General features: G+C 41.3%; 3 protein-coding genes across 5 annotated transcripts in view; 2 read left to right on the top strand and 1 right to left on the bottom strand.

Moving 5' to 3' along the window:
* Positions 1-9,717, top strand: part of dennd2b (DENN domain containing 2B) — a 30,447-nt gene extending 20,730 nt beyond the window's left edge. For both annotated transcript variants that reach the window (XM_085907597.1, XM_085907596.1), the window contains exons 11-20: positions 62-131; positions 1,838-1,915; positions 2,165-2,305; positions 2,458-2,606; positions 7,061-7,238; positions 7,642-7,683; positions 7,809-7,920; positions 8,544-8,783; positions 8,956-9,042; positions 9,365-9,717. In XM_085907597.1, the coding sequence (XP_085763723.1) occupies positions 62-131; positions 1,838-1,915; positions 2,165-2,305; positions 2,458-2,606; positions 7,061-7,238; positions 7,642-7,683; positions 7,809-7,920; positions 8,544-8,783; positions 8,956-9,042; positions 9,365-9,399 (1,132 nt within the window). In that variant the 3' untranslated portion in view covers positions 9,400-9,717. The remainder of the gene's footprint in view (positions 1-61; positions 132-1,837; positions 1,916-2,164; positions 2,306-2,457; positions 2,607-7,060; positions 7,239-7,641; positions 7,684-7,808; positions 7,921-8,543; positions 8,784-8,955; positions 9,043-9,364) is intronic.
* Positions 9,718-14,036: 4,319 nt separating this feature from the next.
* trim66 (tripartite motif containing 66) lies at positions 14,037-24,673 on the top strand (the record flags this gene model as incomplete). The annotated part of the gene is made up of 16 exons (XM_085907193.1): positions 14,037-14,226; positions 15,505-15,634; positions 15,923-16,039; positions 16,539-16,653; positions 16,872-17,018; positions 17,115-17,232; positions 17,757-18,580; positions 20,023-20,241; positions 20,326-20,455; positions 20,536-20,611; positions 20,692-20,872; positions 21,296-22,140; positions 22,228-22,351; positions 22,439-22,513; positions 22,748-22,900; positions 22,995-24,673. Coding segments are annotated over 16 exons (3,681 nt in total), but the record flags the coding sequence as incomplete, so codon positions are not given.
* Positions 24,674-25,484: 811 nt separating this feature from the next.
* On the bottom strand, positions 25,485-27,290 carry LOC147059215 (uncharacterized). Of its 2 annotated transcripts, none has more exons than XM_085908676.1 (3): positions 27,150-27,290; positions 26,972-27,016; positions 25,485-26,806 (listed from the first exon to the last, which is right to left on the bottom strand). In XM_085908676.1, exons 2-3 carry the CDS (start codon positions 27,009-27,011, stop codon positions 26,076-26,078), a joined length of 771 nt encoding a protein of 256 aa, XP_085764802.1. In that variant the 5' UTR covers positions 27,012-27,016; positions 27,150-27,290; the 3' UTR covers positions 25,485-26,075. The 2 variants fall into 2 exon arrangements, with proteins under 2 accessions (XP_085764802.1, XP_085764803.1); XM_085908677.1 differs by having other exon boundaries at positions 27,123-27,264.
* Between the last annotated feature and the right edge of the window lie 41 nt (positions 27,291-27,331).

Below are 27,331 nucleotides of genomic sequence, written 5' to 3'. Positions count from 1 at the left end.
GAAGCCTTTAGAAAATATTCTTTGTCATGCCTCACCCTGTCTCAATTGTTCTATGCTACAGCGAGACCTTCTCCTTCATGTTGACCGGAGAAGACGGCAGCAGGAGGTTCGGCTACTGCAGACGCTTGCTGGTCAGCTACCGTTCACCTCCCCCACCCTCTCTGTGCTTCTGTGCACATCCTGCTGAGCCTTGTTTGTTGTGACAGACCTTTTCATTTGCACATGAGCTCGGCTTTTCCAGTGGTGACGCCATAGTTGAATTTCTGGGCTTGGAGGAAGATAAACGTACGAACACAGTGAAAAAGATTTGCTTCCGTTAACACCGTGCCTTGTGATGTCGTGTTTTGTGCGCATGTGTGTCACATCATCCACAATAGAAGATGTATTTTTATGTGTTGTGCACGAGTTCAAAAACAGATTGGGTTTTAAAAAACATTGAATCGGGCATCACACGAATGTGTGTGTGTTAATAAATATTATAAAATCGTTTTCCAAATAGTATGAAAAGTGTAGCTCATTTTACAACAGCTGATATAGGATGATTAGAAATAAGATTAAAAAAAAGTACTAGTCCATGCTTTGTTAGACAATGGGGCAAAGGTTCTCTTTTTGGTGAGAACAAACAGAGAGCGTACTTTTACATAGAACTTTAAAATGCATATCAAGACTTTCAATTCAATGCTGAAATGGATTTCCGGCTTTTTTTCAGAGATTGTTGCTCTTGTGCCCAAACAAGGAAATGATCCAAGATGGCCAAAATAACTACAGCTAAACGTCAGTACACGCTTGGTCAGGACCACATGCTGTCTTTTTCATCATAAAGTCTGAATAGTGAAGTTGCCATAGTGATATTTGTCATAAAAATAGCAAAGTCAAAGATGCTGCTGGAGTTGGCCTGCCATTCTCACTCTGATCAAGTCAGATGGGCCATCTGATCCCGTCTGCGTGTCCTTGAGGCTTCGTCTTGTCCGTGATGAGTTTTTACACGCTGTCACTAGTGTTTCTTCAGGACAGATTTGCTGAGATTTGTAAGTTCATAAGCATATAAGGAGGGAAGGCAAAACCAACTGAAACCATAAAAGTTTTTAACTTTGTAATTTTAGGACATTTCTTCTTCATAATGAGACCACAGAACTTTTTGAACATTTTTTTGATTGAGCTTTTTGATTGAGCTGCTTGCCCAGTTTATAGGTTGTGGGTACTGAGCTTCATGATGTAGAATTTACAATTTGGTCATTCTGCAAATTTTCAAAGGGTCATTGGCAAGGTCAATGTAGTGAATTCCTTCACTCATACTTTGAAGCCAAGTGAATGTTGATCGAAGACTTTAATGAAGGGAGAACAAGAGGTGAGCCGCTCTCCTTTGGTGGCTTTGTTTCCTCCCTCCTGTCTGTCCAGCAAGTTGGCAGCAAGCGAGCATTCCTAAGCACTTGAATCAAGCTCCACACAGTTGATTTAATCATCCATTTGGAAAGGCAGAGAAGAAACAAGAGAAAATGCTCTACCTAATATGGACAAGAGGTTTGGCGTTTCTTGAGGCCTTGCGCGAGTGTCTCGAGGAACGTCTCGTCCTATGAGTGTATGTTTGGAAGGTAGATAGCATCAGCAGGCGTAGATAAAGCACCTGTGTTTAGGAAGCGGCTCACCTCAAATAGATTGGAGATGTCAGTGAGAATATAGAAAAAAAAGCCAGGGTTCTATTTTTAGGGTGAATTCCACGCCTTTTAACCTTTCCTGCTACCCCTTTCTTCTTTCACTCATAAAAAAAAAACAAAAAACAAGCCTAGGCTGATAAGTCTGTCATCGCTGCTGTTTAATTTGGTCTTTTCTCTTGCAGCCGAGTGGGAAAGGACCTCGGCTTCCAGAAGTTTACTGTGTCATCAGCAGGCTAGGCTGTTTTGACTTGTTCTCCACTGTGAGTTCATGCAAACACACTCAAGCACATGTACCCTAGATAAGCGCTGTGGGTGGTTTTGGTTCATTTTCAAACAGCTCTATATTTGCTCTTGTTTAGTTATTTTAGTTTTGGAATTCCCAGAGTTATTCTTTGTTCAGACAAATTAAATGTGCCCACTTCTGATTATGGTGTATGGTCATGTTATTCAAAGTGCAGCAGGTTTAGTGTTGAAAATACATTTTAATGTTACACACTCTTGCCGTCTAGATCTTAGATGAGGTTGAGCGGCGGCGAGGGGTATCAGCAGCGCTGGTCTATCCCTTCATGAGGAGCCTGATGGAGTCTCCCTTTCCTGCGCCCGGAAAGCTCATCAAAGTCAAGACCTTTCTGCCCGGTGCGGGAAATGAGGTCAGAACAGTCAACTCATTTGTGTTAGCACTTTCATCACATACATTAAATGCTCATAGTACTGGTGCAAGTTGGTGAAAGCCTCTTCTCGTTTCTAATGCCTGATATGATCTGGCTCTACACTCTTAGATGTTAACTCTGTGGTTGTTCAGGTCATCGAGCTTAGGCGGCCCACCGACTCCAGATTGGAGCACGTGGACTTTGACAGTCTGTTTGGTTGCCTGGGCGTTCGGCAGGTTGTTCGGGTCTTTGCCTCGCTTCTGCTGGAGCGCAGAGTCATCTTTGTGGCTGATAAACTCAGGTGAGGCTCCCTGCCGTAGTTCTCAAACACTCTAAAACAATGTCAGATTGATTGCTGTATAAAAGGTGGAATGTTTTCTTATTGTCCATATTTAAACATAATCAGAAGCATTTACTTTGAAAATATTTGCAATATTTGGTATGGGTTAGTTTCGATTGATACAGTATTTGTGAGAACCTCGTGGAACTAGCCATTATTTGAGCAGCCAGGGAAAACTGTTAGATTAAGGTGGAGCTCCAGATAAAAGATTTGATTACACAATGTATTTTGACTGCTTGCCACGTACGTCATTGTGACACAAATGCAGCATTCCCTCGGAAACAAATGCCATTCGAATCCATTTGTAACATCCGACGTCATCCACCACAAACCGGGAAGGAGTAAGTAACAAATAGATGGGTGAAGATAAGTACGGCAATTATATTCTCTCAGTCAGGCGCAAGGAGTCTCAAGGGACCCGGCATGTCGACATGTCGCAGTTTTTCAAACGCTAGCGGCGAGGGAGGAGATGCAAAAGTCCCCACGCAAAATAGGCCACTTTAAACAAACATCAGCGAGGGCAGTGACTGCGCAGGGGACAGAATGCACTTCCTGTGTGCTGCTCGGCCGTCACCGTTTGTCTTCTGACGGCGTACCCGTTGACACGAACCACAAAACGGTCAATATTAGAGGAGATACCATCGTGAGTCACAAAACCCGCATCATGTCTGTAATTATAAAATATACAAGACTAAATGATAGAGTCGGTGGAGTTGCTGACTAATAGGTCTCTGTTTGGATTAGTAAGCGTGCTTACGTGCAGGGCCTCTTATTTCCTTGCATCAATGTCGTATTAATGGCTGCCATGATAAAAGGGCTGCTCCCTCTGGGCTCTTGGCACGTTCTTCATTCCCAAAATAGCTCCTCTGTGGAACATTATGTATGCGTCTTTCCCTAGAAATCTACATCCAAAAAAAGAGAGAAACAGTGAGAGGAAAAGCTGTTAGACAATAGTTCTTTGTTCGGTAGCCATTCAGTCTGCATGTTACTATTGTACTGGAATTTCACACACTTTCAAGGACATTGTTATCCTACATTCCGTTAAGGGTAATTTATTTCCAACGTATCGTTTGTTCTTACATGTCGAATGTTTAACTGGATGACATCACCATCACCTTTGACTCGGTAAACTGAAGAGACTGTGAGTGAACACTCTGTTGTCAAGTTCATTGAGTTAATAATCCTAAACACATCATACACTCATGAAGAAATAAAATTATATAATAAATGAATACATTAAAATTATTATTGCTCTGTAAGATATAGAATACAACACAATAAACGTTTATTTATAGAGTGCTTACACAACAGAACTTTACACTTTGCACTTGACAGAACGTATAATGTAAAACAACAATACAACAATAGAATACATCACAAAATAGAGACAAAATAAAGCTCCTCCCACCCCATAAATTTAATGGACTTTTTTGCCTTGTGTGCAAAAATAGTCGTCCTACTTATATATATTTTTTCAAACTGTCAGCATATATATCAGCATTTTAGTACTTCAGACTTCTTTGCCTTCCCTTGTATTAGTAATAAAAGCCATAGTAGCAGATCACTTTGTTTGATAGTGTTTGATTTTCTGATTTTCTTTACTGCATTTAACGATTAGTAGTATGATTGAATGTTGATTGATATTGTCTATATATGTCTTTTTGAAAGCTACACACTCAAAAAAATGTGTTGTCCAAAAAACGAGACAAGACAGGAGGAGGCGGACCAGCTGATTTTCACATCAGTTGCTCTCACTCATCACAGTTTACGCCCGCAGACTTAACGACAACCTTTGCCTATTCACCCCCTCCCCTCCTTCCCTCTTGAGAGTCTCCATCATTCTCTGGTTGCTTTCAGATGAGCGCGCACGGGGAAGCTATTTGAATGTTAGGAACCTGAGAGCAGAGAGTCAGAACTGCTTGTTGTTACAAGGGTACAATTTATTTTTACCCTTCTTCCAACTGAACTCACCCAATTACTGCAGAAATTGGAATTCTGTACAACCTGCAAACAGTACTTTTTTTTTTTTTTTAAATCGTCAGTGACAATAGCTGGAGTGAAACAGATTTTCTACCCACCCACATGACTTGTGACTTATACAGCTTTGGAACATTCCCATCCATTCCAACATTTTCTTCAAATATACAAACAGTTTGGCTTGGAGTCCAATTATAAGCCTTAAACGTGTTTGATACGAAAATAGTCTGAACAATTTACAACCTGTAGATACTTCATATTTCTACCACTTAGAGTGTATGTGTCAAACTCAAGGCCCGGGGGCCAGATACGGCCCGCCACATCATTTTATGTGGCCCGCAAAGGCAAATTGTGCATCAACTTGTGTCAATACTAAAATTACAAATTGTCTTTAATTAAAAAAAATAAAATATATTTCTGGGAATTTTTATTACCATTCACCTTTTTAAGTCCCTGATTTCAACACTAATTATTCATCAATTTGTTGTGTAGCATATACTGTATATAATATAAGGCATTGACAGTCATCATGGCCATCCGAAGGAATCTATGACTACGATGCGGCCCGCGACATTAACGAGTTTGACGCCCCTGACTTAGAGCCAAGCCTGATTGGTTCATTTTCCAGCTAATTTGGATGAAGCTCAGATTACTTTGCCGGCACTACTAATCAGTACCAGCATTTGTGTGGACCTGAAATGAGAAAACCGAGATGATATTGGTTTGATCTGCAGACCTGAATAAATAGACCAAAGAAAAAAATACAACCAGAGTTTCAGTAAAGAACAAGAGGGACAGAATTGTACCAATAAAAAGCGGCTACCTCTGCTAGTGCTGTGTGTTTTCACTGCGGTTCCATGTAAGTGATCTTTTTGGTATCACCATTTGTGTGTCTGTGATTAGCCTGTGAGGAAGCTCCTCCGAGATCTGTGCCCCATCAGCCCCTGTTGGGACCTGATCTGTTTGGAATCATCAAGCCTTCCATCGGCCAAAACAAAACTATAAGCGCTCCTTGTTATTTATTGACTGAAAATACTGCAATTTGGGTTTCAACCAATGGAATTTAATTTTACCCTGTCAAGAAAACATATTTTAGCAATGATCATTTCACTTCAGATGACCAAACATGTTGAGTTTATCAGTACAGATTGATTATGATTCACTGGGCTGTGTGTGTGTGTGTGTGTGTGTGTGTGTGTGTGTGTGTGTGTGTGAAGTGAGATAGGATAGAGCAGCTTTTGTTTATGCTGACTGTTGATGACAGTGAGGACAGATAAACATTTCTCATTAAAAGTGTATCTCAAGTGGGGCGTGTTTGCATACCATGTTTGATCCTCGGGTCTTGTTCTTGATCCATACTGATTTGTTGGTCCTGTGTGTGTGTGTATGTGCGTATCTGATCGGGCCGCAGTTTATTTTCACTCTCTTGTGAAACACACTGCAGCGTACGTAGCGGACGAGGGGGAAGGGGGAAGAGGAGGAGGGTCAGCCACTGTCAACAAGTGACGGATCGTGAGAAAGACGGGCTGCTATTTGGGATCTGGATGTTATACCGCAGCTGTCAAAAGGGAACAGAACTGCTGCATTTTTGGGGCTATTTGCGTCAACGGGGCTCCGATTTAACTGTTGCAGCATGTTCAGTGGTTGTGACTCAATAATTCATCATGCTAACTCCTCTGTGTCCATGTGCCTCGACATGGGTTCACACACAAATGTATTTCATTTGATCATAGCAGTCAATAAAGTGTGTGGCTATACGTACGGCCCACTATGTATTTTTTTTCTTGGCCTGTCACATATATTAAGAATAAAACAAAAAGCATGGCTTGCATAAGAAAGTTACTCGAAAGAAATTCAAATGTTGAAATATTTTGTTAAATTAATAGTATACTCAAACAAGTTTAGTATTATAAGGTATCACAAGTATTTATTTTCTTAATAAAAAATGTCGTGACAATTTGTATGGAAATAAAAAAAATCCCACAAAAGGACAAAGTATGAAGGATCAGCAACTTTATAACACTAATAGCTTAATATTCGCCCAAGTCCTTTTTGGGATGTAAACAGTAAAAGGTCAACTGGGTTTGTATAAAAATTTGCTTGAGTGTTCAGCATTTATTTTCAACTACATGTCCTTCAATGAAGACACTTGTTTTAGACAAAGATACAATTGCGCAATTTTCTTCCCAAGAAAAGTTTCAGAATTTTGCAACCCTAGCCTTGGCAGAGGTTTGACCTCTTCCGAGTATCGTTTTACTGTAGTTTAGTATCTGTGGTGACAGAATACAGTTTTTTTCCCCCCTATTTGTCCAATGGTGGTCACCACAAAGCCCCAACAAGGAACAACACATATTGCAAAATGTTCATAACAGATTCATTGATTGGCCTCTGCAATCCAGTGATATAATTGTGCGTGTTTGTCTCCCTCCCTTCGCCAGTACGCTGTCCAGCTGCATGCATGCCGTGGTCGCGCTACTCTACCCCTTCTCCTGGCAACACACCTTCATCCCCGTTCTGCCCGGGTCCATGTTGGACATTGTCTGCTGTCCGACTCCCTTCCTGGTGGGGCTGCTGTCCAACTCCTTGCCCAAGCTCAAAGAATTGCCTGTAGAAGAAGTGAGTACAGTGTGTTTGTCCTCACCTCACTACCAATTTCATAAAATGATTAGGACAAATGTAAAGCAGTTTTATTTGTGTGTTGTAGTTGTCATATGTATCAAACCATTTTTGACAATTCTATACTTCCATTGGTTTTCTATTCTATCTATTAAGTCACAAACACCTATAAAGGCATGAGTAGGGCGTGGAAGAATTTTCCCCTTGATCTCAACGCCATCAACGTATCAATTACTGATTAATTCTGAATATATGGTAGACAAAACAACATTTTTTTTTTTTTACCCCTATTTTGTAAAGACAAATATTTTAATACCACAATTGTCATCACGTTGTCCTTAGTGAGCGTAAACAATAGCGAAGGAATGCCGTTGTTTTCTGACGGTTTTCTTCTTCTCATCAGGCATTAATGGTGGACCTCGGAACTGACCGTTTCATCAGACAGGTTTGTCCTTTAACGTGTGGCGCAAGAGCCTTAACAAGGCTATAAAACACATTGAAGATCATCCCGTAAAATGTTGTTTATCTCATGTGATTGTGCTGTTTGTCTTTTTATACGTATGTTTATAGATGGATGACGAGGCCTCGTTGTTGCCACGGAAACTTCAAGCAGCTCTGGAACAAGCGCTGGAGCAGAGGAATGATATCATCAGTCAGGACTCAGACAGCGAGTCGGACGAAGGTAAAGAAGCGACAAACTATCTCACTGTGACACTGATGCTTTCCATGTTAGGTACAACAGTACCTTCTATATGCAAATATGGACATGGTTAAAAAGAAATTGCACTGCTTGATATGTTCTTTCTATGACCCAATGACATTAAGTAGTATAAAGGCACATTTGAATACATTCAAACACTATTGTAGAACACTTAATTTATTCGGAGGAGTTCACATCAGTTAGTTCACCCAGTTAGTATAAGAAGAGAGTACGCATAACAAGAAAGTGTCTCTGAAAGGCAGCAAAATGTCAAATGTTGACCTCAGGCAGTTTCTGGAGAAGTCTTTTTGACCATCTGTGTGGCTTTGTGATTTTGTGAGGGGAATGACTTGAAGGTCACAAACCTACACTGTCCATTAATTGAGATCACTTGTTCGTTAATTTCAGGCTCAGTGGACGGAAAGTTTACGAGCCGTGTAGCTCAATCTGCACTCTGCTGTCAAGAGCAGCGGGTGCATTTTATTGCCCAGTCGAGCCAAACTTCTGTTTCTCCTTAAAATAGGAGCAAGTAAAAGACCTCTTCTTTCCTTTCAAACATGTCAGCCTTCCATCTAAAGTTATTTTCTCCTTTTGTGTGTTTGCAGAGTACAACTCTTTAAACAGTTTGGTGTCGGAGGCCTTCATTCGCTTCTTCCTGGAGACAATCGGCCACTACTCTCTGTTCATCACCCAGAACGAACGCGGCGAGCGCCTTTTCCAGAGGGATGCCTTCCGCAAGTCGGTGGCGTCCAAGAGCATTCGCCGTTTCCTGGGGGTTTTTATGGAGTCGCAGATGTTCGCGGGCTTCATCCAAGACCGAGAGCTCAGGAAGAATCGTGCCAAAGGTAGACTCTCAGTTTGTCACATAAGGAATGCAATTTGACCATTTATATCCTGCTCGAGATTATGCTCTTTGCCCTCACTAGTCAATGGGCTGGAGTGTTGACCTCCTTTGTGTTCAAGCTGTGCTGCTTACCGCTGGAGTAATACTGACCTCTTGTGGTTATACTGTGACAGGTCTGTTTGAGCAGAGGGTGGATCAGTATCTGGAGGAGCTGCCAGACACGGAACAGAGTGGCGTCAACAAGTTCCTCAAAGGCCTTGGTGAGATTTCTGAAGGCCTTCTTAAAAGAATGAGTGCAATTCAAATCCATGCAGTATTAGTTTAATTCAAGACTGAATTGTTCATAGATGTGTTTTTCTATGTGGTCGGTTGTTTATGTGTCCTGTAATTGACTGTGGAACCCAAAGTCACCTCAGATAGGCTCCAGCTCAGCCACGACCCTAATTATGGAAAATGGATGGGGAAATATAACACTATGACTAGCCGTTAATCATTTATTTATTTATTCTAAGTGTGCTATCAAAATGATTTAAGTCACGTTACATAAAAACTAATTACCATGGTTTGTTTGGATGTTTCCAGGGAGCAAAATGAAGTTTCTCCACAAGAAGAACTAAGGTGGCCACGTCCCAATTTCAAGCCTGGCGTTCTGCAGTTATTTTGTGTACAGTACATATTTCAATGTGAGCTGGCCTTGATACTGGTCAGAGTATGAACTATAACCATGGCAGGAGGGTACACAGCAGGTTGGCCATACTGAAACCACTGGTAGACTTGTAAAGAGTATATGTGACACGACAATGGCATAAAATGTACAGTTTGTATGCTTCCATGCTGCATCAGTTCAAGGCAGAAGCATCGGAATCTATTCTAAAGTGCATCAAGAAGGTGAACTGTAAAGATATTTTGCAATCTTTCAATAAAAATCTTCATTAAAACAACTCAGAATGCATGTTGTACATGTTAAACATCATCACTATCTTTGGTTGTCTCCTCTAAATCATCCAAGTGTGCCAAAGAGAAGCAGGTTACATTCGGCATCCACCGAGGCCTCTGCAGAAATCCCATATGGCCTGGTAAGTCTAACAGCAGCTATGTTAACCTAATTATGTCTGGTTTCATCACTGGTGGCTGTCACTGCCATGCTCTCATTAGTTCCCTGTTGACTCGGGCTGACATGTTTCTTTTCCAGTGCTTGTCTGCACTTAACTCTTCACTCCAAGTAAGATGGAATCACTGTGTGCAACTATGGTAGCAGTACCATCAACTCAGAGGCGATCTGATTGATTGCACAGGCAATTATAGGCAGTTGCCCATGTAAAGCAGAATTAGCAATTTAGTGGAAAAAAAGATGATCGGAAGTGAAAAAATAAGCACAAAGTTTCAACCTCATGATGAGGGTGCTGCTTTGATTTGATTGACCATGATGATGTGTTGAAGTGGTCAGTATTATAACAATATTGGTGCCTAAGTAATCACCCGTGAATGATCTACATTTATGTTTTTATTAGGAGAGAATATGTCCCGTTACACAAGACGTCAGAAGTAATCCACGAGAACTACGGAGTCTCGCGAGATGTGAAGCTCCCAAATTTGACCGGCCCAAAGAGCGACATCCGCTGGCGGTGACCGACGCTCGAGATGCTGCTGCATGAGAGCAAGGTTCAAAAACACAAACTAATAAACAAGTCGAAGAAGGGTGCACGAAGCAAAATCTGGGAGGCTGACATTGAAGCTGTGACACAGTCAGGGAAGAGGAAGAAAGAAAGTCTCGGCGGGACTGGAGCTGCGCACAGGGAATTGACGCACACCTGGTAGGATGTTTACTTCAGGGTGCACATTCTTACTACTCCAAACATTATTTTGCCAGCAATAATGATTAACCTAATGTTTGTGATCGGCGTTGTCCGGGGTTGTTGTGTAATGTTTATTTATTTTATTTATTTTTTATTATACTGCGCCACGCTGCCACGATAGATAGGTGCGTCATCTCCCAAAATGTGTTCCGATGCTGAAGCTGCAGGCGCTTGATGCGGGAGGCGGGGCTTGTGTCGCTTCACTGTCCTGTTTTTGCATTAGAAACATTTTAATGCTCAGGTGGATCATTATCATAAGACGATATTATTTTCTCACTATTACGTTTGAACAGTTACAGAACAGAACGTCATCTGTCCACAGCGCGCTAGTCACATATATGTCCTATTCGTAAAGTTGTTTTGCACTGCTCTACTTCCTTTTACAACTGTATGATAATTTGGATGATAATTCTGCACAGTTGTTGGACAATCTTACTGGTGAGGCAAAGTTGTGCATCCAATAGTTGATTCCTGCACGCTACTGGTACAATTATAGTACTTAGAGCAAGGGTGTCAAACTCATTTTTTTCGCGGGCCGCATTGTAGTCATAGCTTTTTCCGGAGGGCCATTATGACTGTCAACCCAAATAAATATATGAGCACCTCATATTTTATACAGTAAAAGCTACAAAACAAACTGACAAATAACTTGTTTTCAAATCAGACGACCAAAAACTGGTCAAATATTTTTCTTTTAAAAGATATTAAAAGTGAAGACAATCTGCAATTCTAGTAATGACACACGAATTTGATGCACAATTTGTCTTATTTTACAATAAAACACAATTCCACTCAAAATAATCAAATCGAATCATTGGGAAAAAAAAATGTTAATTACATTTATAACTCAATAAAAATACAAATAAAATATAAAAATACAATTAAATTGAATTAAATCACACCAATCTAGTTCAACATGTATTTATTTTATTCATTTATCTGCTTTTTAAATCTACTCCATGAAGAAAGAAGTGCATTCCGAAATTTGGACTGCAAATTTTTAATCTCTTGTGAGGGGTCTTTAGTAAAAGGCAGTCAACAGACAAACTGTGATGCCTCTGGCATGTTATTCTATCTTTGTGCAATGGAAGCTAACAGGAGACAGCTTTGTGCCCTTTTTGTTCCATTGTGCCCATATTAAAAGCCGAGTGAATGACGACCGACTAATTGTGTTTTCAAATTGGGTCCATGGGCACACTGCGGGGAACGGATTTGCTCTGAGCACCCTACTGAAGCACCCAAGGATGTGAAATTTACCACATTTGTAGGTCAGCCTGCTGCAGAGGTTGTTGTCAGGCAGATAAATAACATCTTCAGAGAGCTTTTGCAACGCAATCTTGATTTGTGATTTTGTGAAAAAAATTCTGATAACCGATGAATTGGCTTAATAAACTGGTCAGCAAACACATAAGGCTTTATGTTTCGAAACATATTTTTGAAGCTAATTGAAAATATGTATTTAGTTTTTTCAGGTTTTTGAGATAATTAGTTTTTTTTTTTACCCAGCGCAGTGCAGATTTTACCTTGTGTTTCAAGTGATACAGTGACCGTAATGTTTCAGAAAAAAAAATATAAAAAAAATCATTTTGACCCAACTTTGGGTTATTTTGCACAAAGGGTGCATTTTAAGGGTGCATGTATCACAAATAAAACAACTTCTTTTGGTCCCTTAACCCTTACAACACCAATTGAAATACAGTCAGAATGTTTGATTGCTTAACAATACTTAGTTTTTTACTATTTGTTTAACTTCATAACAGAGAGGAATTTTCAAGTACTACATCAGCACACACACAAAAACATGATCTGTTGTATTTTGCTTTAGATTAAGACCATAAATGTATGCAGTACATAAGAAACCTAAGAAGTGAAATTACTAGCAAAACGGTATCTATGGATCATTTCCTTTAACCTTGAACCACATATCTTCTGCTCCATTTTCTTTGCCATGAAGTGATGACTTCCGTATAAAAACCAAAGAGGCCACACATCATCTTTGACAGAGTTGCATTTACCCTTTTTATGAGAACCTGGGAATATATCAACCTTTAATTGTTAAAACGCCGGATGATAATGATTAATTTGAGAAGCCCTAATATCGGTTGATGTAATCACCCATCCGGGCTGTGGTCTAGATTGTAATGATCTCATTCAGTCGGCACGAGAATCTTAATTGATTTCATAATTTTAGCAAGGGTTGCAGGAATGTAACCCGGTCCCATCTGGAGCTTATCAGAGGCTGACCTGCTTTTGATGAGCCACATTAGCCCTCACACTCATGCTGACACAGGGCTACAGAAGAAGGCCACAGCTGCCTCTGTCTTGTCCCAAACATCCTTCTTTTGGACTTGCCTACCTGCTGGCATACAAATGTTCCTCCCCCTTCTCCTTCACTTGGTCCTCTCCTCCATTCCACGAAAAGAGCTTCTGGGGAAATTTTGGCCCATTAAAAAAAAAACATAATTATCTCATCTCCCCAATTCCCAATTATTATGCATGGTCTTATTTAAAAAGGGAGATTTTCCCAATTTGTGTGGTGCAAGCAGGGGATGAATTTAAGTGTGACACCTTCTCTCTCTCTCTCTCTCCTCCACCACAGCGAGGGGGGGTCCTTCGCTCGGATGAAGTGACGAGGAGAGCGTGCCGTGAGGCTTTCATCTAAGCGGTCTCCTCCGGGGTACAGAGCTTCCAGCCTCAGGTAAAAGCATTCTCAGTGTTCCCGCTGCCAAGGGAGGTGCCAGGCGGCACACGCTTCTCTTTGCAAAGGCAACGCCACTCTGCCAAGGCACGGAGATGGAGAAGGTAAGGTCTTGGATTGCATCGATGATTTGTTTTGCTGTGTGGTTTGTTGCGTTGGTGTACCACATATGGGGGTTTTGCTGAGGTTTTGACAGTATGTTTCTGTTGGCACTCCTAAATGCATGCAGAAATATTTTTATATCCTTCAAAATTATTATTCATGCTGATCTAATCAGTGAATCTTCTCTGGTGAAAGCTTCACTGAAGTTAACCTTCAGGATTACAATAGACACTTAAAAGTTATGCTTGTAGACAATAAAGTTGTGCAATAAACCTATCTTGACTCTTAATAAATAAATAAGGAAATAAGTAAAATACACAACACTTAGAAAAAAATAAAGTCTACTGACTAACTGATTTTTTTATCCAACTTCTAGCCTTTGCGATTTTAAAATTACATTGAACTACTTGCAAAGTTGTTTTGAATTTGGTCAATTGTTCAGTCCTAACGTCGATTACAATCATAGACACGACATGTGAATGTGATCCAAATAAAACATGTCTACAGGGTGACAACAAATCTATAATCGAGTGAGAGTATGCAAAAAGTCTTTGTTTTGTTCTAACTGCTAAACGTGTTGTTTTCTTCTGTTCCCCTTCATCAGAGTTGCTCAGAGTGCTCAGAGATGACACTTGCACAGAGCTTGTGCACACTGTGCAACAAGTGGTTGTGTTACCAGTGCACAGATGTGCATCAGCATCAGAGAGCCACAGCATCATCCCAGTGCACAGACCTGCACGACCAGCAAAGGCCCGAATTGCACCAGAGAGGCTCCGGCTCTGGACCAGGCAAGCCTTCTTTCATTGAGTCCTTTATTTTACTTTTCTTTACTGGCCCGTTGGACAGTTTGGTGTTCCGGATCTTCCATGTTCCTGTGTTTTCTGCCCCGGGTTCCAATCAGAAGTCCAGTTGAATCTAGCCTTTTTTCTATTCAAGTGTTTTAAGATAGTGTCATCATTTGTGGAGGTTGGGGAAAGCTATCATTACGTCTTTTTTTGGCAAAGTAAGGAAGTGAAAATACAGATACAGTATGTTTTCAAGTCTATTTAATAATACATTATGGAGACACTACTTTTCTTCTTTAAACACACAAAAGGCATACAGTACTTCAAATACACCCCAGGCCATTATTTAGGGTATGCCTTTTAGTAAAAGTGCTAAATGGTTCCTGAAGATCGCTATTTTAATCACACCTTTATTTAAATGAGTGTCCCAGATTTGTTAAGAGGCTGTAAGGTTTCATTATTTGCTAATATTAGCTTGCAGCTATTTAAAGAGTCTCAAGTGGAGTAAAAGCTTTTGTAGACCACCCGTTTGTCCTCTGCGCTCGCTCATGATGAGCCCTTCGTGTTAGTACGTGTGCAGTATGCGAAGAGCTGGCAGACAGGAAGTGGGCAGTCACATTAGGTTTGTGAACGCCGAACAACGTTGCGCTCATAAGCCACGCAAGTGTGAGCGAGCGCCCGAGCGGGTCAGCCGAGGTGAGGTGGCCGACAAAGAGCAGTAAGGCTGCATTTATGCTGACCTATTTCCAAGCGAATGAAAGTTATTTTGGACCGCAGCTGGCTGCGGCATCAAACACTTGATTGGATCGCTTGAGATATTGTTCACTTTCTTATTCACTGATTCATGATTGGTCTTGTAGTGGCAAACTTAAATAACTGTCTGAATTCATGCAGTTGGATGGTCTGTAGCAATGAATAGTAAGGACACATTGTAGCTACACCAAAGCAGGACGTAAAGCTTCTCAGTTTACTTCAACAAAGTTCCTAAGCACAAAGATACCAACGGGGTGGCACCAAAACAATACATTTATATTACACAAATACAGAATAGTATTGGTGCATCCAAATATTTGCGAATAAGTGCTCCACCGTTAACAATACACGAATGTTAAATTAATAGGTCCTTCAAATTTTTTTTTCCAGATCTTTGTTTACACTGTGCATATGTATGTCCGTAATGAGGCGGCTAGTTAGCATGCATCCACACCTGTTGCACAAATGCTCCTGCTTGGTGCATGTTTTGTAATTGCTGTTGCCTATTGTCTTTTTTTTTTTGGTCAGGTACAGGGTCGTATCCTTGCTCCCTCCTTATGTGCCACTCCCATGGACAGCAGCCCCTAGAGCTGCTTTGTGAGTCTTGTGACCTCCTTTGCTGCAGCGGCTGTCACCTGTCCTCCCACAAAACCCACAGGTCAGTCCTCACACACGCACGCTCAGATAGCACAAGGACACGGCAAAAGAAGGACTTAGTGCAGGTTAAAAAGTTCCCTGTCACTTTTATCATTATTATCTGCATAAACACTCCCCTTGGCTCACCTCATATCTATTCAGTATTCATATGCTTTTGTTTTTCGGTGATGTTGCAGTCGGCTCTAAGGTCACCTGCATCCCGGGAGAACCGCATTTCCTTCTGGCGTTGTTTATTCATGAACTTCCCGTCTGCGGTGCCTGCTGTGAATGCTACACCTAATGTGTGCAGGGTGGTGCAGATTGGGAAGGCTCTCCAGGATCAGCGATGGCTCTTTGAAAGCCTCATGGTACAAGTGGAAGAGAGGAGGTCTGCAGTAGAGAACAATGCAAAGCAGATAGAGGACAGGTTGGTTCGGGTCAAAAGAAATTAGTGACTTCACTTGTGTGTCATATTGTGACAGCAAGAATTTAACATAACAAATGAATCTCCTGACATTGTTCCGCGACCCTGGGATGTTGTCGAAATATTCTTCAGGTGGAACGCAGGCTTTTCACAAGGCGAAGGAATTAAGAACAGCTCAAAATGGCAGTCAGCGTTAAAAGACAACCTTTAGGCTTCTGGTAGAAAGCAAAACATAGTCAGAAAAGCAAGATTTTTTTTTCATTAGAGTTGTACAGGTTATAAGGTCACATTAATGGTGCAAAAAAGTTTTGAAATCATTTTACTGTCTCGATTTTTTTATTTCACAAAAACCTGACATTTGAATACAATATTTTTGTTGATCTTTTGTATCCCCTCTAGACTGAACATTGTGCTTTGTGAATTTGTCTTACAATCTTATGCAAGTGGGACTTTTGTTGACCTACCATATGAGCTTTATTTCCCATTTTCTGTCTTTTTGCAGAGTTCATGGAGTTAAGATTGCACACAGGAAGGCTGAGAACCAGATTAAGATGGCAAAGATGATTATGATGAACGAGCTTAACAAACGAGCTAACCTATTAATAGAGCAACTGGAGGTAATTACTTTTTCTTTTTCTTTCCTTCTTATCTCTCAGCCAGTTAGCGTTTGTACGTGTAAGGAATCAGTTATCAGTCCTTAAAGGAAGCAAACGAAAACCCAGTGTGCTCAATCAAATTATCTTAAAACAACACGTACGGAAATTGAGTGGAGAGTCGTTTGGTGATTGGTCCCTGCGTGCCAGTGACCTCAAGAGATGTTACTGTTTCTCTGCAGAAAATTTCAGAGGATTTACAGCAGCCTCTGGAGGACCAGCTGCAGGGGGCAATAGAGACATGTGCCCAACTCAACCATTTGCAGAAATTCATCAGTTGGGCAACGACCCACCATTGCCGGGGTCCAGTGCTCTTCAGCAGGAGACTGGTACGCCAACAAAATCTTGATGTTAATCTGTTCCAGCAAAGCAGAAGGAAATGCAATGGTTAAATCCCTTCACATGACTATTTATGTTTCTTTCAGATTTCTCTGCAAATGCAACAATTGCGTGACTCGTCACTGCAGTCTGAAACTTGGAATCCTGTAAAAATCAAATTCAATTGGGATGCCAGCTACTGGACCAAACAGATGTCCTCTTTAGGTAATATACGAACAAGACAACGATAGGAATGGGACGAGATACAAATCCAAAAAGACGAGATGTCTCACGAGATTGAGTCCACAAGAATGAGATGAGATTTTTGCAAAATTTCTCATGTAAAATAACACCTAAGATCAATTATCCAGTTTTCTAAATATCTCCTTTTTACTGAGCAGACTGCAAGAAAATGACTGATCGTGCGCTAAAGTATAAATGTGAACATAAACAGGAGAGTCACTTTTCTCACAGGCTCATATTTCAAATGCTCCTTCAATAACAGTTGCAGCTGTTGCCTCTTACTGAATACGTAGTTGTAAAAAAAATAATACTTTCTTTTAAAGGTTACAAACATTAAACAAATAAAGTAAGAATTAATACTACTCATTTTAATGCTATTAATAATAACTATAAAAGTCCCCTTCAGGGTACCATTTCGAGCCCTTCTGAATCATACTCTTTATTGACAATAAATGATTGAGTGGGGCATTTTTCTGCATATGTTTTACTGTAACTGTGCTACGCAGGTCAGCTGACTGTGGAAGGTGGAAACTGCCACTACCCTCAGGGCTTGGCATGCTCCACCGTTCTAAGGCCCCAGCCTATCACATGCTTGGCTCTGCCACCTGTTTGCCACAGAGGACGAGAACCTGCCTATGGCTGCCAGATGTGCTATGAGCCCCAAGTGTGTTGCCTGCATGGCATGCCTTCTCAGACAGATCTGGACAAGAGCCAGGTCGGAGGTCCACTCTATAAGTCCAGCTATGTTCCAACTGGCCCGGGGTGCCAGATGCAGAGCCAGCAGCTGCTGAGGTGCTGGGACTCTAGTGACTCCTGCGCCTTGCAAACATCGTCCCAATGCCCTTCGCCTCCATCACATGCCCCCCTCAGAGGACCAATCCAGAGTAATTGCAGTCGTAGGCCTGCATCGCAGCCACAAGCAAGCACCTCCGAGCCCCAGTCACTTCCCGAATCTCATCTCCGTCACCATCACCAGAGAGGGTCGCTTCCAGTCAGCAATGGTCTGCAGAGTGCAGATCAACCTCAGTCAAACCCGAGCCACGTCCCATCACAGGAGACGTTATCGAGCAGCGCAAGTCTGCAGGAGGTACTCTGTGATACGATTGTGGAGCAAGACGTCGTGGCTGAGGAAAGCCAGGACGAGCGATACAGAGTGGAGAAGAGTCATGGACAAAGAGTTGTGGCAGAACACGAGTGGCCACTTCCCAACAGAAGCGAGAAGAGTTCTGTCCAACATCAACAGGTTCAGGTTTCTTCAGCAATAGATCTGAGGAAAGAACAGCAGCGAATCACTCCTGCCTTGTTACTACAAGGTCCAACGACTGTCCGGGTGAGAGAAAGTTTTCCCAAGTATTGCATTGTTTAATAAGGAATTAAAAAAATACTAAATAAAACTAAATACTTACTGTACGTATATACTTCTCAAATACCTGCACAGATTCAAAACCATTTCATATTGTTCATATTATTCACTTACTGGCATAAATGAAATTCTATTAAGCTAATACCCAAACATGATGGTGGCACACTGGCAGTGACTGATTTACCTATTTTAAGAGAGAGCAAGATTATTCTATTTTAATTACAATCTACAAAGTCCTTTAACTAAAACACACAGTTTAATTTATTGCCAGAATGATCACAGCTGACAGCTTGCCTGAAAACAGATGGTGCAACACAAAGTAGTTTCTGCTTTCATGACGAAAGGATGACAGAGAAACTGAATTTTCGTATTTCACGTCAAAGCATCCAAAAACCCAGTCACAATTTACTGACACAACCACAATAATGATTCCTCTAAAAATCCTCAGGATGCTTGATCACAAAGACAGCGACAGAAACACCAAGATGCGTTATTTCTGTGTCACAGCCTGTGAACATGACATAAAACCACTTGAGCGTAATGACTCCTGTAACTTAACCTGCCATGATAATGAGCCACTCAGGGAATAGTGGAACTCTCATTTCAGCTTCCGTTAGCACTCTGACAGATTCCCCACCATTTCTGAGAAGGATTAAAGTATGTTCTGAATCAGTCACAATCCTTCATACTATATCTGCTGTGGAGGTACAGAGCAGGTGACTGTTTTAATCGCATGATCCTCAGGAGCAGGTGCTCTGTATTGTCCTGACCTCAATTTGGAAAGAAGGGCGTGTATAAAAAGCAAATGATTTTCCAGCCTCCCACTTGCACCAGCTAAAGACTCATCTGAATTTTTTGAAGAAGCTCGATTTGATGTCAGACAAATGCAATACATTATGCCACCATACAATACTAACACCAAGTCAAAGCAAAAAAAAAAAAAAATCATTCAAATGACGGCTAAGGTCACTCATATCACAAAGCACCACTTTAATTCACTGGCTCTGATTTTTGGATTGAATGTCCAGGTCTTTGGTGTTAAGGTTTCTTTCAACTTTACTTCCGCAGCAATAAACAAAAGCAAAGAAAAAAAACACCCCCAAAACCTAAGGGCAATTCCTTGCTTCTACTTTCATGAAAGGAACACACCGCTTTCTAAATGAGGAATTTACATGCCGTAGTTATTGCTGTAAACAATCCTTTCATTGCATAAACAATGAGAGTAATCTATGCGACTGTGATTCTGAAGGACCACTTGCTTTGAATTAATGCCAGGCTAGGCTCTGACTGATGTTTTTGTTGTCTGCACATCCTCGCTCTGTCTGCTGTTCATGACACAAACAGGTGCACCTGTGCATGTGGCACAGCTTGAAACACTGTTGAGTTATGCTCATGCGTGTTCCCCACAGAGATCTACGTCCCTAGAGGTGTCTGTGACAGCCAACAACTGTGGCTCTAATGTGGAGCAGTGCCGACTCAACCCAAGTTCAGCGTGCACAGGCGGGAAGAGACGTTCACAGAGTATCCCTGTAGAGCTAGCAGCGCCAGCCGGCGGCTCTTATTCTGAAAGGCCAACCAGATCTACTCACAGTCCTGATGTGGGAGCTCCAAATATGACAACAAGGAAGGTAGATACACAGATACAGATTTAGGTTCAAGTGTCTGGTGAAGTCTCGAAACACAATTTGTCATGGTGATTATGTTGTGTTTAGTATGTGGGTGCAGACTCGAGGCAGAGAAGAGCTTCAGATGGTGTTCTTTGCATTGTCAAAGAAACCTCAGCCGACGTAATCCTGACCAGGGGTCGGCGGGCTCCATTACTCTCCTATAAAACTGAGCCAGGTGATGGGAAGTGACTAATTCTTAAAATTATTAACGTCACTGATGATGTGATTTAAGGTCCGTATTTACCCCCTTGTTAGATCCTCCATGCTTAAATGATGAAGGTCGTCATGATGCCAAGGAAAGGCACAATGTGTCAAGAAACGGTCACAACGGGTATGCAGAGTCAAGCGTGATATTTATATAAGTTGAGGTGTTAACAATTTTTACACTTTGTCACTCATGATCTTGTGAAGCATCAGAGATTCTGAGAGAGACTCCGAAAGAGCCAGAGTTCCAGTGGTTTGCCTCGAACGCCTGAAAGTTCTTATCTCTCAACTTCCCCCACATGGACGAAGGCAGAGCGACCCCTTACCTGCAGGCACAATGGAGAAGGATAATTTGCAGCAACAAACCTGGCACAATGTAACATACAAGGTACAGTATGTAGAATAGGGTTGAAGGATTTATCATTATCGCTTTCATCTCCCGCTAAGCTTCGCCAATTAGAAGCGGCACGCTACATGTGACACCTATCAGAGCTGTGGGGTAATACTACCGCTACCTGAACTGAAAACCATGGCAACAACTTCTTCTTTAATCAATTAGGCAGTACCTCAATGATCACGTTTACATCTAAATTTCCATCACTACTTGTCCAAATGTAAATTGTGGCGGCCGTTGATAGCTTCAACTGACACTTAACAGCTTCAAACTAAATCATCAAGCCATTGATCCTGTTTTCTCAGTTGCTCTATCATTATCAAATAACACATAATAGTTTCTTTACTAATAGTGTTTGAGTTACATGTATCATCAGGATTATAAAGTTATACATCCTTCTCATTTTTTTTCTTACAGGCTGTGTCAAGAGGTCCTGATACCATAAAGACCCATGCAGTCACATCATCACGGTCTCCAGAAAATCATCAGTGGCTCACAGTTGACAGTGAGTGGGATACTCGCCCAAGGGCCAGCTTTCCAAAAGCATCCACATTGTCACCTGATGATCCTCTGGATAATACCTCTGCACTCGACTTTGACTCTGACTCTGACCCCAAGTCAGTCTCAGAAGAAGCTGTCGCCTCTCAAATCGAAGAACAATTCGACTCAGATACATCACCGGAGTTCTCCTCAGAGACAGAACTGGAAGGTCCAAGCCAAGAGAATGAAGTTGTGAAAAGCTGCAATAGAAACGAGTCTATGGAGGCTTCTGATCCAAGTCTTGAATGTGACGCATTTTCAGAATCAGCTTCAGGAGCAGGATCTGAAGACGGGCAAGGAGAACTCGGTGCTGATGCAGACTCAGGTGCTGCAGAAACCGAATCAGATGCCCAACCAGAAGCTGACACCATGGTAGACGTAGAAAAAGATTCAGAACATTTGTCCGATCAGCATGTGGATTCTCAGGACTCTGTGGAGTCTGAACTTGACATAGAATCTGAGCATGAAACTCCAGATGACCCACAGCCTCTGCGTTCTGACCTCGAGGAAGACTTCACCATTGGACCTGCTCAGAGGCCACTTCTAATTGCAAATCCTGGCCTGCCAAGGAGGACAGAAGAAGTTGAGGCGAACAATGAAGAAACTGAGAGTGAGGACTTCTGTGGAGTGTGTCTGATCGGTGGGGATCTTTTGTGCTGTGATCGCTGTCCTAAGGTTTACCATTTGTCGTGTCACATCCCACCTCTGCTAAGCTTCCCTTTGTAAGTTTCCAATTCTCTTGCTCAGAATACAAGTTTTCACCGATTCAACGCTAGCCTCCAAAGCAGCTATTTACTTGTCATTTGCAGAGGTGACTGGCTTTGCAGCTTGTGCAGAGATGTTGTGCAACCAGAAGTTGAGTATGACTGTGAAAATAGAAGAACATCCGGGGAGCACACATCAGGGCATGGTTTGTCTCCATGTGATCAGAGAGTAAGTGGGAAATCCTTTTTCAAACAATCGCTGATGACTCACACGCTCACTTGTGCTCTTGCTCTGTTTTTAAAAACTATCTTTTAGAGATGTGAACGTTTGACCCTCCTGATCCTCAATAACATCCTGAGTGCTCCCTTTCACGAGCCTGTCAGTCCACTTGTGAGTGCTTTTCATACTTTCTCTTTCTTGAAAATTATAGCATCGGCAATATGCAATTGCGCCACACACATAATCAAGTGTGCAGATCATCACGGACATGTTGCTTGTAGAAGTCGACTAGTTTTTCACTCACCAACCAATCAGAGGTTGGATGAATTCGGATGAATCTGAAATCAGTGGTGCTGGGTTGAGGGTTGAAGTCAAAATATCAAACGTCCATACTTCTTGTTGCAGGCTCGTCATTACTATCAGATCATCAAGAGGCCTATTGACTTGTCCATCATCCGAGCACGACTCAACAAGAGGAGCACACAACATTACAACTCACCTGACCAGTTTGTGGCGGATGTCTATCTCATGTTCCACAACTGTGCAAAGTTCAACTATGTAAGTTGATATGTATATTACCTTCCATCTGTTGGCTTTATGGTCTGGTTATTGCCGATTGCTGTGAGCATTTTGTCATCCTGTCCAACCTCAGCCCGATTCGGAGGTGGCGCAAGCGGGCCGCGACCTCGAGGCCTTTTTCGCGACCAAGCTGGAAGAAGTGTTCCCAGGCAAAGTTTTCCCAGTGGCTGAGGCGGACAGTGACAGCGATGAGTATGATGAGGCCTTCCGAGCATCCGAGGGCGGTTGCCCCTGGCCGGAGCGGAGGGAGCAGTGCCACAGGAAGAGGAAGAGGAGGCAATCGCTTAAGTCGAGGAGACATCACATGTAAACTATTAATGGTGTATTTTGATTGTGTTTTCTTTAAATAACTCGAGCCGGCATCTGCTTTGGGTTGGGATCCAGGTTTGGACTTTTTGTGGAGCTGGTATTTGTCTTGTTATTTTGGCTTTCTTCTACAGTATGTCTGTAAAGTTGAGTTGTTATTGCCTCTAAAACGTGACAATGAATGGTTTTGCGTGAGTCAGTCCATTAACGCAAGGTTATCTGGGATAGCCTTCAAGTGGTGTAGAAAATGAATGGATTGATGGATCCAACAAAAGCACTCAGAGTGCTAAGGTTAAAACCTTTTCCAGTAACAAAATCACTAAGTGGCTTTGATTGTGATATTGATGTTTGGTTCCCTGGCAGTGAGAAGGAATTTTGGCTCTTGGTCAAATTTCACTTCCTTATAGCTATGAATATCATACATAACCACAAACCTAAAACCTGATTTGATACGATCCAACCAACAACACTGAATTGGATTCACAAATAAATATTTTTTTATTTGTATTTATTTAATAATTGATTATATTTTAGCTCAACATTTGGGTTGTTAAGGAATGTGCTGGGAGCTTCCTTGCAAGAATCAGAAACCATAATAAAAAAAAGTGATAACATGTTGAAACGAATTCAGTATTTTGAGGGTTAGGTTGTGTAACCTGTTGCAGATAATAGTACTATAAATATTACATGATAGTTTGTTCATTAAGATTCCTCCGCCCTTTATGCACTAACAACCACTTGCCCATATGTAGCTACCTTGTATTATATGCAGTACCTTGATCTGTTATGTTTGGAAAATCTGGCTTTTGAGACTGTGCGAGTAAACGTGTACATCTGTAACAACAAGACATCTTAAGATTTCATAATAGTTGCTAAAAGGATTGTACTTGATTCATGTAAATACTATTTATATATGAGACAGTCAAGCTTTCTGCCTGATTCAAATTGTAATGTCATTTATAGCCCGTGACATATAAAGGCATATATAGTGGCATACATTGTATATACTGTACTTTGTTTCTTCACATTATGACGCAGTATATGTTTTGCTCGAAATAACTGCTGGGTGTTTTGTCCACTAAAACAATAGATGCCAGAGACTTTATTTAGATCCGGATGAAACGATGAGTGCCACTTACCAATAGTATTTAATTGGTGCATTTATGTGTACATTTTAATAGTGCCACGTTACGTTTCTGTCTGTTCTTAATGTTTCAGTCTAACCGGATTTGCAGGAAATGGTTTACCCAGTAAGCCCAAGTATCTCAGGCCCATGCAGTAACTGTACAATCTTACTATTTATTCCTGATAATCAGACCTCCTCTTGTGTTATTCTAAGCCACTTTCTTTAGCTGGAGCACAATTTACTTTTAGGTTTTGCTTCCTTCAACGTAGCTGGACCTTTGTAGTATTTACGTATATCGTCACAATATTGTGTGCAGAACACTTTGTAACCTATTTTGAAAAGTCCTTTAGAAATAAAGTTATTTAGAAATAAAGTTATCACATTGATGAAATTCATTTGTTTGCTCTTGTATGAAGCCATATAAAAAAAAATAGATCAGTTTCCCTTTCAGTAGAAAATAAAATAAAAGAAACTTACATTTTGTGGAGACATCACCATTTTTTAAGATTTGTTCCCAAACACGCTATACTTGTTTCTTTTTATAGACGCGCCACAGGAACAAGGCAGTGGCACTCTCTGAACACCGCTATGGTCAGCATGCAACTTGCTAAGTTTCATTGTCGCACAAGGTTGGTGACCTTTCAGTCAGCGAAGTCATACTGCCAAATGCTAATTAGACACAACTGTAACCTTTGGTAAACAATGAAAAGTGTGGACAGGAAGGCAATAAGAGACAAAAACAATTCCTGACAAGTGCAGCAGTCTATGAAATCAGGATTTGAACTTTGTGGCTTAAAAATCACATCATTATTTATTCTTTTTGATGCGCTGATTGTCCTATTTATTAAGGTGGTCCCATTATTTGTTTACATTTTAGTAGTGGTGACAGTGGACAAAATGTAATGCAAAACTTATAAAACAGAACTTACCTGTCTTGGCAACATGGCAACGATGCACAAGCTTCTTACAAGCAAACACATTGTGGCTCAATTTCTCAACTCAGTCAGCTGATTGGCTCGGTAGCGATGTGCATCAAAACATCACATTAGAACACAAACATTTTGAAAATAAAAAAAAAAATCCTGCCAACACCCATTTGAGAAGTAAATCTAAGAAAAAGTGTCTCCAAAATGAAGTGAAAGAACATTTAATAACTCCTGACTCCAACAAAGTGCATTTTGCATGCCACATTCAGAGCTGTAACAGATGCAGACCAAAATGTCCACATTACCAAAGTTTGCATCCAGTTTCAGTTTTTTTGTAAAGCATAAAAACATTATTTTCCAGATTATGACAAATACTCATATTTTTGTCATCATGTAGACCAGTGGTCGGCATTTTAAAAGATGATGATTATTTTAATAGAATATAATAATTAATAATTTAAATAGTAGAACCCCCCCCCCAAAAAAAAAAAAAATTGTCAGAATTTTTTTTTTGGCCCGCGTCCTAAAGTAATTGCCGACCCCTGATGTAGACATTCAGTGTTATGTACATGCTCGCTACAAATATGGTGTAACAAAATATCCGCTGTAGTCAGATTTGATATATGTAGGCTATAATTTGAAGCACCAAATGTGTTGCTTGCATCACTACTCAAAAAAATTCACTTATTTGCTTCACTCCAAACAACTCTCTCAATAAAAAGTGGCTCTAAAATGAAGTGAAAACTTCATGTGCAGTCATTTGTTTTTGCCCCTCTGACAGCAGCCACAACATTTCTCATCTTTTGAATCGTTTCTTGCCACTCTTATTTTCTTTATCATAGTTTTCTCTGGACTGCGTGTCTTCCATCGTCTCTTGCGCACCAAAATGAAAGTTGCCCAACTTGGCAGCTCCTCGTTCCTCATTCGCGGGATTCTTGAAACTGTGAACGTGATGCCCACTCAGAGTCATCAGGGACAGGTCGCCCTGCAGTCTCAAATTCCCGTCCAAGTCATCCCGTGACCTTTTCTTAGCTCCACCGGGCACGGGGTCTTGTTCGTCATTATCTAAATCAGTGCTGCCATCGGAACTGTTATCAAATTCATGCCACCAGCGGAAATATCTGCTGCTGCTCCTCATTTCTTCTTCCTCTTCATCATCTCTGGTTCTGTTCCTCGATGGTCCCGGCTGGGGCTCTTCTTCCTCCTCCATTGTGTGGCTGACTCCCAACTCGGCCTCGACCCCGACTGTGACGTCCAACTCATCTTCACGGTCAATGAGATCATCAGCGTTACTCTTTTCAATCTTGAAATCACGCACAATGTTTTCGTTGTCAGCCTTAGCTTGTTGCAGTGACGCTTGCGGATGTACAAAGAATTTCATGTAATGATTCACAAACAAATGCATGAGGAAAACAGAATCCATGTCTTCCTCATCACCGCCAACATCGTCATGGTCATCATTATCATCAACATCATCATCACTATCGGTTGGCGGTAGATCTCCTAGTGGTATGGATGTACGATAGCCTGCAAGATAATTCAGACTTGGAGATGATTCTTCCACGCATCCATCCATGTTAGCTTTGCCACTTGCTATGCGGCCGGAACTGGGGACCGCCCCTCAACACCAAAACCAGCAAATATAGTGTAGCTGAGACAAAACGCTCAAGAAATCAGTATTCATCCACTTACGATTTGGACCGTTGTGGTCTCCGTCTCCTTGGCCGTCCATTTTATCTAAGAGGAATCAAACACTTGATTCAGTAAGCAAGTAAAACACCAAATAACACTGATACATATACACACACAAAGTCAATAAGCCCTCGCGCAGAAGTTTGCCCACCCGTGATGTGTAGTCCCCTACATGTACCTTCAGCTCAGCAGACTGCTCAATTAGATGACTTTAGACTGCAGTCGGAGGTAATTTGGTACGGGTTTCCAAATTGTGGCATTTTAAAAACATGCACTTTCGCCCCAGAACTGAATGTGAACATGGTTCAATATACCACATACTAATACAGTGGAGACATAAACGCTCAGTGACATCACACA

Source organism: Syngnathus leptorhynchus, chromosome 3 (genome assembly GCF_054491065.1).
Source record: "Syngnathus leptorhynchus isolate UIUO chromosome 3, UIUO_Slep, whole genome shotgun sequence".
In the NCBI taxonomy this organism is placed as follows: Eukaryota; Metazoa; Chordata; class Actinopteri; order Syngnathiformes; family Syngnathidae; genus Syngnathus; species Syngnathus leptorhynchus.
This window is presented reverse-complemented; position numbering and strand designations above follow the sequence as displayed.